At 41.4% G+C, this 13523-nt stretch overlaps 1 protein-coding gene across 1 annotated transcript in view; it reads right to left on the bottom strand.

Moving 5' to 3' along the window:
* MYO18B (myosin XVIIIB) overlaps nt 1-13523 on the bottom strand; it is a 758252-nt gene that overhangs the window by 459999 nt on the left and 284730 nt on the right. The window contains exon 22 of the mRNA XM_044275382.1: nt 4161-4270. Coding sequence (XP_044131317.1) covers nt 4161-4270 — 110 coding nt within the window. The remainder of the gene's footprint in view (nt 1-4160; nt 4271-13523) is intronic.

Below are 13523 nucleotides of genomic sequence, written 5' to 3'. Positions count from 1 at the left end.
GTTGGCAGGACTATGATTAGCAATCTAGCAGGGGCTCAGGTTTAGTGTATCTCTCATGCAGCCATGAATATTAATAGCTCAGGCATGTCTTGTGAGTAAGAGCAGAAGCATTATAGATTATAGCTTACAATGCAATTGTGGCAGCTTTACTAGTCACCAAACAGTGGCCGCAGATATAGTCTGCTGCTTTAGAGTGCAGTTTTGGCCTTAATTTCTGAGGTTCACTCAAAGTAATTAATCTGTTATTAAATGAAGCTGGAGGGTCTCCGATGATCACTTGTGATCTCCTTGGGTGTTTGTTTGCTTGTATTGTGCGGTAGAGTGTTGTATAAAGGCGATGCTGCAAGAGCTTCTCCTATGGCAGCTCGTGACGGCCAGAAATTTAGTCCGCGGCCGATATAGGCTGCAATTTCTCAGGTTTACCTACCGCAATAATTCTGGTGTCAAATCAGTCCTGGTGATCTCCGGTAGCCAGATATGTCCTATTCGAGGGTTTTTAGTTTTGTTTTACATATAAAACAGAGGTTTGAAAGCAGCTCTGGTCATAGCAGAGAGGAGATGTGTCCGGTCTTGTTAACGCCCAGGCTCCGCCCCCCGGCTATGCTACATTTTTAATTACTTGAAAATACAAAAGTATTCAGATCTAGGTGCTGGTTTGAAAACTGTGGAATATTTTTCGTGGGACAACCCATTTAACTTCTCACTTAACCTACTATCTACTGTACCTACATCTAGCCACAAAAAAATACAAAAATACAATGCTGAAAACTTTGAAAAACACCATGAGAAACAAAGCATTTCCTAGAAATTGTATTTTTATCAAATTCCTTATCATATATCTTATTATGTATATATGACTGTGGGCTGCATATTCAGTTTACTGCAAAAAACATACAATGACAACAGAACTTCAGCAAAACGAAAGACGTTTTTAACATCCCAGTACATGCGTATTGACAGGTTTGCCTAGTATGGCATGTGGAGATGCATTATTCATTACCAGATTAAATAGCTCTTGAATATTTAGTAGTTAACTACATGTATTTTAATAATGGTACAGTTTGTAGCAAAATCTGTTGGAAAAACTATGTATTTTGATACTCCCTATCGGATTTTATACACTCTTGGTATTAGCTAAATATATTGTAATATGTTTTCATTATGCATGGGTAAGTACTAGAAATTGGAAAAAGCTTAAGACTTCGGATAGACCATTGTAGAACATGTAAATGTTTTACGTTTTTAGTCTATCTCTATTGAACATGCACAGTCATTCTCCATTAAAGTCTAGGGGAACTTTTTAAACAGCTGAAGTAGACGTTTCTTCCATAGACTTTAAAGATGAGTTGTCACCTCTCCTGACATGTCTATTTTAGTAAATAATTGTATTCCACATAGAATAGTAATTCTGTAGCATTCATTCTTATTTCTATGTTCAGTTATTCCTCTAGAAATGTATAAATAAAAGTATAACTTGGCATTACTGGTTGTGGATGTGTTGCTGCACAATCTGACACTGTCTAATCAGAGTTGCCAATGTCAGACTGTGCAGACTGGGGGTGTGGACCAAACACCTCTGTTCTTAGAATCAGAAACCCATCAATTAGACCATAATAGAAAACTCTATAGCCCCATTTATTATTTAGCCTACGAGGCTTTACTGGAAAATATGGTAACGATCTGCTTCCACAGTGAAGTAATTGTTAAAGTCATTGCCCAACCAATATTATTTTTTCAAAGGTCATTTTGAGCATTTTTTTAAAGAATGATCAAAATGAGGTAAAAAGTATTAAAAATACATACTTACTTCACTTTTCCTACATTTCCTGGGTCCCCCACTTTCTTTATTTTTTAGTGCATTTCAACGTGGATATGTGACTACTACTACTGGTTACATTTCCTGTGTGTGTGTTGAGAGGCACCAGGTAATAAAGACCTGCAGGGGACCTGGAAAGCACAGGTCGGTTAGTAAGGCGAGTATAAATTTTTGAAAACAAATTTTTTACACTCCCACAAAAAATGTTATTCTCTGATCTGTTATAAAGGTACACGATGTAAACTGTAGTGGAGGTCATTTTATTACCAGAGACTGTATTTGTTAGTTATAACCTCACTTCTGATCCTCAGCTGTGTTATGTGATCAACACTTTCTAAATAACACAGCATCTTATTTGCTAAATTGAAGCCAGTTTCCCTATGTATCCCTATGGGAGCTGCAATGTCAGTCTGATAGGAATGAATAGAAAAGTAACTGACTTTCTGTCCTGTGTCAGTTGGAGATCAGAGTGGTGGTCAAAAGTGAAGTTATAACTCATAAGTACAGTCGCAAGAAGATTTCCTTCACTACAGATTATATCATCTACCTTTCTAACAGGTCAGAGAACACAATTTATATATCTTGCAGCATTTGGTCACTTTTTTAAACACATATTTAGGCCGGACAATCCATTTAACCCTCAGTGTTCTGTGTGCCACTGTGCTACAATTATGATTTGTAGACCAATGTCAATCTAATGTGTCAATCGGAGGGATCCCAAATATAGAATGTGTGATACCAGATACCATACCTTTCAATTAGCCGGAAAACAGAATATATTATTTATAACCATAAGCCAATAATGTATTTTTGTACATGTGAATAATACAATTGTATAGCTATATGGGATTGAATTCCATAAGCGATAAGAAAAATCAAAAGGTTCAAGACATTCAGTGAATCAGAGTGATTTGCATTCTTGAGAATCAATGGAGAATAGAATTTTAAAAAATTTCTCATCTGTAATTGTCAGCCTAGAAATAATGGACAATAAACGGCTGAGCATATGTAGCCTGCAAAAATGCAGTATGTAAAAAAATCTGCTAAATTATAAACTGTGTCCAAGTCAAGTACATTTGACAACTTTTCACTCATTCAAAGAGTTACCCTTAACTCCGACCTGCTGTATATCTCTACTATTATTCATTTCTATTACCCTGCTCTGTCTCTCTGTAGTCTTCCTGAAAAGATTAACTGCCCGCCTGGCATTAATTCTGTATAAATGTTAAATCACATCGGAGCTTGGCTGCAGAATCGAAACATCCATATAAAAGAAATCTCTAAAACTCAAGCTAGGTAAGGCGAAATCACTTTTTTTAACCTATAGAAGGAGAAGATATAGGGCACTTTTACCATAAAACCAATCTCCTTTAACATAATGAGCAAGTTTAGATCTGTAAATCATAAATGAATGCTGATCACTATCTCCTATGGAGCCATCGCCATCACTATTCATAGGATGACTTCAGCCATCACTCTGAAGAGCTGCTAAAACAGTCTCACATTTAGTACATTAAATATCCCAGGAAGGGACATTTTCATAGCTTGATATATTCATCGTGCATTTAGAGATATTAGAAGAGGCAATAACACTGAACACATATGCTGAAGCTGCCATCAGTAATAATATATATATTTCAGTATTAATGTCAAGCAGCAGGAATTGCTGCTCTGTTACAACAGCAATATTCCTCCGACAGAACACTAAATCCCCTTTCCCGTATTTATTCCGCTCCGAACTACAGGAGCTTGCATGTTAAATCTCTCATTTCATGGGATGACTGCTTTCCCCTCTATTCTCCACCTAAATTATTCATGGGACTCAATGAATAGTCTTTTCATCTGCTCTGTTTCTTGCTGGGTGTTTGCTTATAAATTTCACATTCTTGATGAAAAGTGTGAGGGATTAACACACATGCAAGGACCCTTTTGGAAACAGATAAAAAAATAATTGCTTATAAGAATATCTACCATAAAATACCAATATTAAATGATATTTACAACACTTTTATCCAGCTGAGAAATAGCTCACCGCGAAGCGGCATCATATCATTTCACCTGAATAATGATAAGGAGACTGTATATTCAGGTTGTATAAAGCTAAACCGTATTAACAGAAAAATAATAATTGAGGAAATGATATAGTACTATTCTGATCAATAGAAGGAGTGGGGGAAGAGGGGATGTTTTTATTTTATTTCATGTGCATTTTCTGTGTTTCATATTCCTTTAATATGATTTTTCTAAAATTCTGATATGAACTTTGAAAACACTAGCATCATTTGTAGCACTAGTTTAGTATCACCCATCTATATTTTGGAATATATGTTTTTTATTATTATACCTTTCTCTCATCCACAGGTTCATATGTGGAAATATACTTCTTCATAACTTGTGATGCCAGCACTTGAAAACGTAGTCGAAATTCTGTGAAGCCCATACGATCAGTATAACCTGTTAAGAAAAATAATCGTATGCTTATTTTTACATATGCCATCTTTAATGCATTTTGTTACATAGTTTAGCACCATGATAGTGGCTTTCCAAAGATGCAGCTATATAGGCAACTGACCATAGCAAAACCAAGAGAAAGCCACACAATTTACCTACTTTAGTAGGTGTCCTTCAAAAGATAACATGCTGAACAGTATCAGAAAAGTGCTCTTATTAATGGAACATCTAGACTTTAGTGGTCTACCTAATTGACTTCACTTACATGGGATTTTCCTTGTACGGATGCCAGGTGAACAGACCTTCTGCGACAGTACGCAAAGTACTAGGGCTCTGCTATACTTCAAGGGCTACAGTAGAGATGAGCAAGTCAATTCTACTGAATCAAAATCCATTCAGAATTTCTTTAAAAAGCTTGAATCTCATTGACAGACAGCTTTTTTTTTGTGTGTGTGACCACCCCTCATTAACACAGGGCAGAAAGAATTATCTTAGGCCTCTTTCACATTACCGTTTTTTTTTTTTCCGTTTTGCAGGCCGTTTTTTGCGTTCCATATACGGAACCATTTATTTCAATGGGTCCGCAAAAAAACGGAATGTACTCCGTATGCATTCTGTTTCCGTGTTTCTGTATCTCCGTTCCGTGCAAAATAGAACATGTCTTATATTTGGCCACAAATCACGTTCCGTGGCTCCATTAAAGTCAATGGGACCGCAAAAAAGACTGAATGCATACGGAAATGCATCCGTATCCGTTCCGTTTTTTGCGGAACCATCTATTGAAAATGTAATGCCCAGCCCAATTTATTCCATGTAATTACTGTATACTGTATATGCCATACGGAAAAACTGAACCAAAACGGAAACAAAAAACGGAACAACGGATCCGTGAAAAACTTACCTCAAAACACTGAAATAGCCATACGGTAGTGTGAAAGAGGCTTTAACTGGTGAGAGGCCTCGGTCAGGATCAAGGAGGTACTATTTTTCTTTGTGAAGGGCATCTATTAGGTTTTTTTTCTATTATGAATATTGTAGGGTAAGCAACACTCCTTTGGGTTTCTAGGAAAAATAAGATATGCAAATGAGCTTGCTTATGACATTTGCATAATTAGTTTTTTCCATCTTTTTTTTCCCCCAGAAACTCAGGACCTACAATGCTCCTCATGCCTAATAGGCGCTTTGCATATAGAAAAATAGTACCCTCTGGATCCTGACCAAGGCTTGTAATTTAGCCAAGCCAGTTCTCTCTGCTCTGTGTTGGTGAGGGGCAATCACCTTAAAACAGCTGTCTGCAGATGAGATGCAGGTTATCTGTTGTCCAGGTTAAGTCTCAAGGTCTGTTTAAAAGGTTGAGCATTGACTTACAGGATAGCTACCAGAGGTTTAGCTCTTTTTCCTTTTGATAGGAAGGCTAATATGAATGTATCTCATGTGTTGGTGAGCCTATAAGCTTTCTCTCAAACTTTCAATTTGGTTAAAAATGATAAGTGCCCAAATGTTAATAAATGTACTCATCCTTAGGCTACAGCATCCAAAGGAACAAGGCACAAATTACATAAATTACATAAAAAGCCTCCATATGGGGGTATAGTATGAGATCATAGACTTCTGTCACTGTCATATTATGGCTTGGAGAAACGTGGAATTTGAACATGGCTATAATAAAGTAGTGTTCATGAGGCCTTAAAGTGATGAACATAATACTCTCAGCTAACTTTATCCTCTCATATACAAGACTTGAATAAGTGCTACCTACATTTGGAAAAATTAGCTACCGGCATTTAGAATGTTAATGTGGGAAATACATTTTTTACTTATTTAAACAGATATAATGGATGTAGCAATTTCACCTTAAACTTCCTAGAAGCTATTTGTTGACATCATTAATTACTTAGAAGTCATAATTAGAGATGAGCGAATCGAAGTTGACGAAGTGGGATTCGATTCGAATTTCTGGAAAAATTCTATTCGCTCCGAATTTCCTCACGTTTCATAGTAACGAATCACATTTTTTCCTAAAATGGCTGCTGCACGTGTTAGGACATGGAGCAAGAAACTCTGGGAATGAGAGATCACCCACAATGCCATGCATGCAGCCAATCAGCAGCCAGCCCTATAAATAGCCTCAGCCATCTTGGATTCAGCCTTTTTCCAGTCTACTTACTGCAGGAAAAGACGGCAGCAGGCGCTAGGGACAGTGGTAGAAACTTTTATTTTGCTGTATAATAGTTCAGGGAAAGGATAGGGAGGAATCATTCTACAGTATTAAAGCAGAACAGGGTTTAGTAGGGGAGTTTACAGCCTGGTTAATAGGAACAATCCTATTACACCTTGCTGCACTGACTGCGGATCCAAATTGCCATTATACAGCTCTGTAATTCCAGAAAACCGTTCTTGTTGTTAGGGTGCAAGTGCTGTTTGATACAGCCATTAACAGGGTTTATTATAAGAAAATATTTCTACGTCTAATTTGCCCTTGGGCGGTGCAATTATATGTTCTAAAGCAATTTTGTCTTTTATTAGTGGAAAAAAAAGGGCTTATTAGACGTTGTGTGGTGAAGTGAGAAAATTACAGCCATTTTTGGTGTGTATTAGTGGAAAAAAATTGCCGTTCAGCATTGCAGTTTTATGTTCTAAAGCCCTTTTTGGCGTGTATTAGTGGAAAAAAAATATATATTATTTGCCATTCAGCTGTGTATTTATATGTTCTAAAGCCTTTTGTGGCGTGTATAAGTGGAAAAAAATAAGAGCCTATTTGACGTTCAGCGGTGCAGTTATATGTTCTAAACCCCTTTTTTGCGTGTATTAGCGGTAAAAAAAATATATTATGTACTGTTCAGCGGTGCAGTTATATGGTCTAAACCCCTTTTTTGCGTGTATTAGTGGTACAAAGAAATGTAGTTGACGCTGTGTGGTGAAGTAAGAAAATTATAGCCCTTTTTGGGGTGTCCTAGTGCCCAAAATTTGTTATTTGCCATTCAGTGGTGTAGTTATATTTTCTGAAGCCCTTTTTGGCGTTTATTAGTGGCAAAAAAATACATATTATTTGACTTCAGCGGTGCAGTTATATGTTCTAAAGCCTTTTGTGGCGTGTATAAGGTAAAAAAATTAGGGCCTATTTGCCGTTCAGCGGTGCAGTTATATGTTCTAAAGCCCTTTTTGTTGTGTATTAGAGGCACAAAAAAAAGTATTTGCTGTTGTGTGGTGAAGTGAGAAAATTACAGCCCATTTTGGAGTGTATTAGTGGCAAAAAAATATTTACCGTATTTTTCGCCCTATAACACACACAGGACCATAAGATGCACCTAGGTTTTAGAGGAGGCCAATAAGAAAAAAATATTTTTCATTACACCTTAGGTCAGACCACCAATCAGACCCCAAAATGTTAATCAGACCTCAGCTGACAGCCCCAATCAGACCTCCAATGTTAATAATACCCTAATAAGACCTCAAATCAGAACCCCAATTTAAATGACCCCCAATCAGACCTCTGATAAGAGCCCCATGACACTCATCAGCCCTCACATCAGTCATTATGCCTCTCAGGGCCTATTATGCCTCTCAGCCCACATTATGCCTTTCAGCCGACATTATCATCCATTATGCCTCTCAGCCCCCATTTTGCCTTCAGCAGCCTCATGTTTTATAAAACAAAAAAACACTCACCTCTCCTGCTCCTGGACGCTGCCGCTCCTCACCTAAATTGCAATCCTCTTCCTCCTGCTGGCGCGCACAGTGTGCGTAGCCTTCACAGCCGACAGCCGAGGACCAGGAAGTGGTGAGTATAGGGCCTTCACCGCTTCCTGGTCCTCCGGTACTAATGAGCACTTCCATAATGGAAGCGCTCATTAGTATTTGCCCCATAAGATGCAGGAGAATTTTCCCCCCACTTCGGGGGGGGGGGGGAATGCGTCTTATGGGTTGAAAAATATGGTATTTGCCGTTCAGCGGTTCAGTTATATGTTCTAAAGCCATTTTTAGCGTGTATTAGTGGCAAAAAATATATATATTTGCCGTTCAGCATGCAGTTATATGTTCTAAAGCCCTTTTTGGCGTGTATTAGTGGCAAAAAAAATCGATATATTTGCTGTTCAGCAGTGCAGTTGTATGTTCTAAAGCCCTTTTGGCGTGTATTAGTGGCAAAAAAATCTATATGTATGCTGTTCAGCGGTGCAGCTGTATGTTCTAAAGCCCTTTTTGGCGTGTATTAGTGGCAAAAAAAGATATATTTGCCATTTAGCGGTGCAGTTATATGTTGTAAAGCCCTTTATAGTGTGCATTAAGGGCAAAAAATATATATATTTGCCGTTCAGAGGTGCAGTTATATGTTCTAAAGCCTTTTGTGGCGAGTATAAGTGAAAAAAATAAGGGCCTCTTTGCCATACAGCGGTGCAGTTATATGTTCTAAAGCCCTTTTTGGCGTGTATTAGTGGGAAAAAAGGGCTTATTAGCCGTTGTGTGGTGTAGTGAGAAAATGACAGACTTTTTTGGGGTGTTTTAATTTTCTATTTATTCATTTGATCTAACAGTATGTCAGACAGAGAAGTGCCAGGCCATGCACAGGGGAGTGTCAGAGGCCTAAATATTTTTGACTCAGGTACAGGTCGCAGCAGAGTAAGGGGTGTGGCAGCAGGAGTCGCAGCGAGAGGCATGAGGTCCCGGTGTCATCTAGCGGTCGTGTCTTGACCAGCAACCCAGCTGTTCTTGAATAGTTGGCTCAGTCATCCACTTCATCCCAAGTGACATCAGACACCTCCAGCCAAGAGTCGGTGGGTTCGTCAGACACAACCCTTAGTTGTCATGGTCCGGGAGCAGGCCCTGTGCCCTCACCGGTCCTCAACCTGCCATCTGTCCTTTTCTATTCTATCAGCCAGAGAAGTATTATATGCTGACGGATCAGCTCCACTATACAGTGATGACGAGCTACTAGAGGACAGTCAGCAGCTACGGGCAAGCCAAGATGTGGATGAGACATCCGCTCCTGCCTCCGGTAGGCGCACAAGAAGTGATGAGGAGAGTGGCGTGGGAGCTGGTGTTGCGTGCGGTCAGGCTCCTGACCCAGTGCTGTGGGACCGCGATGGGCTCGAATGCCGCACCGCCATATGCAAATTCATACATGTCATGGTTTGAAGACAAATATATTTACAGCAATGATCTATTTAAAATCCATTGTATTTTTTGGCGAAGATTCGTCGATGACGTGTTTTGTATATGGCGGGGCGGCATTCGATCCCTTCGTGCCTTTTCAGATTTTTTAAATTCGATTTGGCCCGAGTTGCAGTTTACTCTGCACTATAGTGATCATGAGATTAATTTCTTGGACACCCTGGTCATTAAGGGTGCAAGTGGGTCAATTGTGACTGATCTGTATATTAAGAATACCGACAAAAATTCCCTTCTCCATTTCTCAAGCTATCATCCTCCCACAGTAAAAAAAGCATTACCCCATTCCCAATTTCAAAGGGTACGTAGGATTGTTTCCAATACTGAAGTGAAAGAAAAATGTCTTGATGAGATGTCTAAGAGATTTGAGAATAGAGGGTATCCCACAGCACTGCTGGATAGTGAGAGAGGTAGGGTTACCTCCTTGACCCCTAAACAGGAGTCTAGGGGGTCACGTATACCATTTGTCACCAAGTTTCATCCATGGGTTAACAGGTGTCGTTTTATTTTTTCTAAGCATTGGAACATTTTGTCCAGAGCTTATCCCTCTATTGAGGAATTTAAAAGTCCTCCATTATTGTGTTATAAACGTAATAAAAACATTCGCGATATGGTAGTGAGGGCAGATGTGGGCAGTGCTCAAACTGAGAAGCGTCAGAAGACTTTATCTACTCCTAGAAAGGGCACATTCCCTTGCCTAGGGTGTATACACTGTTTAAGTGTAATCAAAGGGGAATATTTTACGCATCCCCATACAGGCAAGCGCTTTCCAGTTCGAGGCCTTTTCACATGTAATAGCAGTTTTATCATATATCTACTCAAGTGCCCTTGTGGATTGTTATATATAGGTGAAACATCCATGCGTATGAAGGACCGCTTCTCCAAGCACAAGTCCACCATCAGAAAAAACAATTTACTCTTACCGGTCCCTTACCATTTTGATCGCTGTAAGCACAATATTGCGCAATTGCGCTTTCAAATTATTGAGCAGGTACAACAGCCTCGAAGAGGGGGTAATCGATTGAAAATGTTAAAGAAGCGTGAATCCTATTGGATTCATACACTTCAGACACTGGAACCCATGGGGTTAAACCGGGAGTATGATCTCCATAGCTTCCTGTAGATGTTTTTTCTTTTAAAGTGTATGTTAAGCTTATACTTTGTTTTCTTGTATTTTTATCTGAACTGCAAGCTACTATGATTACCTAGAGAATTTCATAAGAATCTATAATTGCTATCATTTCCATTGATGCTGTTGCGATTGGGCCGCTTCTCACGTGTATCTGATTATTTAAATTATTACTTTGTTTTTTTCCCTTTTTTCCCTGTGTTCCCTCCCCCTCTCGCTCTCTTTTTTTCTTTTCAGTCCATTTGTTTGTTTAAATCACCATGACTACATTATGTCATTTCCGCTGTGGCGTTCTATTTAAATCACGTATATTGTCTGACTTTGTTATATGCCATTGGTTTGAGAAAGGCTTGCAGCAGAGCCGAAACGCGCGTCACTGAATATTTGATGTGTGGCGAATAAAGAGAAAAACTTTTGAAGATTAAGTGAGTGCCGGTCTTTTCCTTTGCTTGTACCTGGACTTCGGCCCTGGACTCGTGCACCACGCCTACAAACGGAGTGCCGGCTGACCCTTGTTGAACTACTTCAGGCTCCTGACTCAGAGACTGTTAAGGAGGACATCAGTGATATGCAGACAGTACTCGATGATGATGATGTAGCTGATCGCACTTGGGAGGGGCTTCATAATCACCGGGAGAAGAGGGTGGCAGCTTGCCCGCAAGGCAACGGCGGAGCCAGCAAGTTGCTAGAGTGGCAGCAGTGGGAGGTCAGAAACTGAATGTCCCTGGGGTAGACCACCCGCTTCGCAGGAGCCTACCTGCCCGGAAAGTAGTGGTGCAGGGGTTCACGGAAGAAGCGGTGGTAGCAGTCAGTCAGTGCGGAGTGTTGGGGGTAAAATCACCTACTTGGCAGTGTGGCAGTTTTTTGTTAAGCCGCCGGAGGAGGTGACCATGGCCATTTGTAGAATCTGGCAGAAGGTGAGGCGAGGCCAGGGCGCCAATGTTGGCACCACGACCCTGCGTCAACACATGCAGCATCACCATAAAGTGGCCTGGGAGAACCATGGTTCTGATGTGGTGGTCCAGCCTGCTGCAGCAACCGCTGCATCACCCAGTGGCACGCACCCGATTTCAGGCAGTCAAGGCTCCACCACCTCAGCCCATCATCTGCTGGTCCTGATGCTCCTGCTCCTCCTCCTACTCCTCGTCAGTCATTCCGTCAGCAATAGATCACTGAAGGGATTGCCAATAGACAACAGTATGTGTGCACTCATCCAACGGCGCAGAAGCTCAATGTGCTCCTGGCCAAGTTAATGGTGCTGCAGTCTCTCCATTTCCAAGTGGAGGACTCAGCACCTTTCAGAGAACTGAGGGCTTGTGCCGAGCCGAGGTGGAGAGTCCCAAGTCATCAATTATTTGCCAAAAAGGTAGTACCAGCCCTGCACATGTATGTAGAACATAAGGTGGGCCAGTCCTAGAGTCTGTCGGTGTCTCCCAAAGTGAACGGCAGCGCCGACGTGTAGAGCTGTAAGTATGGTCAGGGACAATACATGTCCTTTACCGCCCACTGGGTGAATGTGGTTTTCTGCACAGCCACACCAGCAACTTGGTCAGGTGACGCCGCTTCTGCCTCCACATTCTCACACCGTTGGTCCTGCAACAATGTCCGCCTCTGCCTCCTCATACTCCACCGTGTCCTCAGCATCCACTGCAGGGACAATTCACAGTGCCCCTCCAGCATACCATATGTGCAGTGCACGGCGGTGTCATGCTGTTCTGCATCTCGTTTGCCGGGGCAAACAGAGTCACACAGGGGAGGAACTGCTCTGTGTATTTCATCAACAAATCAAATCCTGTCTTTCTCCGTGACAACTCAAAATCAGAACTATGGTGACCAACAATAGGAATAACATGGTGTCGGTGCTGCGTCAAGGAGGGATTAGCCATGCGCCCTGCATGGCACACGTGTTCAATCTGGTTGTCAAGCAGTTCTTTAAGTCTTCCACTCATCTGCAAGACATCCTAAAAATGGCCAGGAAACTTTGCATGCACTTCAGCCACTTATACACCACAAAGCACCCCCTCCTTTAGCTGCAGAGGCAGAATGGCATCCCCGACATAGGTTGATATGCAACGTTTCCACTCATTGGAATTCCACTCATTATGTGTTAGACCAACTATACGAACAGAGAAAGGCCTTAAATGATTTTTTGATGATCCAAGCAGACAGGAGTACTCCCCTGTATAAATTTGATGTCAGCCAGTGGCAGCTCATGTGTGACACCCGCCATTTGCTCAGGCCCTTTGAGGAAGCCACTTTATTTGTCAGTCGCCAGTACTAAATGATGAACGTCATTCCACTGCTTCATGTCCTGGAACAGATGCTGGTAACTCTGGCTGATCTCAAGGCCACATGAGCCCTGTGGGGGCTGAACTGAAGAAGGAGGAGGAGAAGGACATTGGAGCACAAGCAATGTGTAGCGAAATGGGTGGTTTTTCTACATAGGTGACAGGAGAGGAGGAGCAGGAGCAGACAGAGAAGCTACAGGGTGATGAGGAAGACGAGGAAGACCCTGACACATGTGGCAGTATGCAGTGGAGATGGAGGAAGGAAATCCCTCAGAGTCACTTGCACAAATGGCTCAATGCATGCTCACTTGCTTGTATAGTGACAGCCGAATTGTCACAATTCGGCAGAGGGATGAGTTCTGGCTCTCCACCTTGTTGGACCCTCGCTACCAGTCCAAAATGGGGACCTTTTTACACCTGCTGAGAGGGAGGACAAACTGAACTACTATAGAGACATCCTATGTAGTAAGTTGGCCACTTCCTATCTGCGCCATCATCCATCCTCTCGCAGGTCTGACCGGGGGGGCCCTCTGCTCTCACGTTCCTCTGCCATGGCTACTGTGGCAGGTTGGGGGAATAGGAGCCGTTCCAGCTCCATCAGCAGCAACTTGAGTCTAGAGTCACTTAACCAGCAGGTGGTTGCATAGTTGGACAGTACCCTGCCATCCCACAT

This window comes from Bufo gargarizans, chromosome 1, assembly GCF_014858855.1.
Source record: "Bufo gargarizans isolate SCDJY-AF-19 chromosome 1, ASM1485885v1, whole genome shotgun sequence".
Lineage (NCBI taxonomy): Eukaryota > Metazoa > Chordata > Amphibia > Anura > Bufonidae > Bufo > Bufo gargarizans.
Note: the sequence above shows the minus strand (reverse complement) of the source record. Positions and strands in the feature narration are given on the sequence as shown.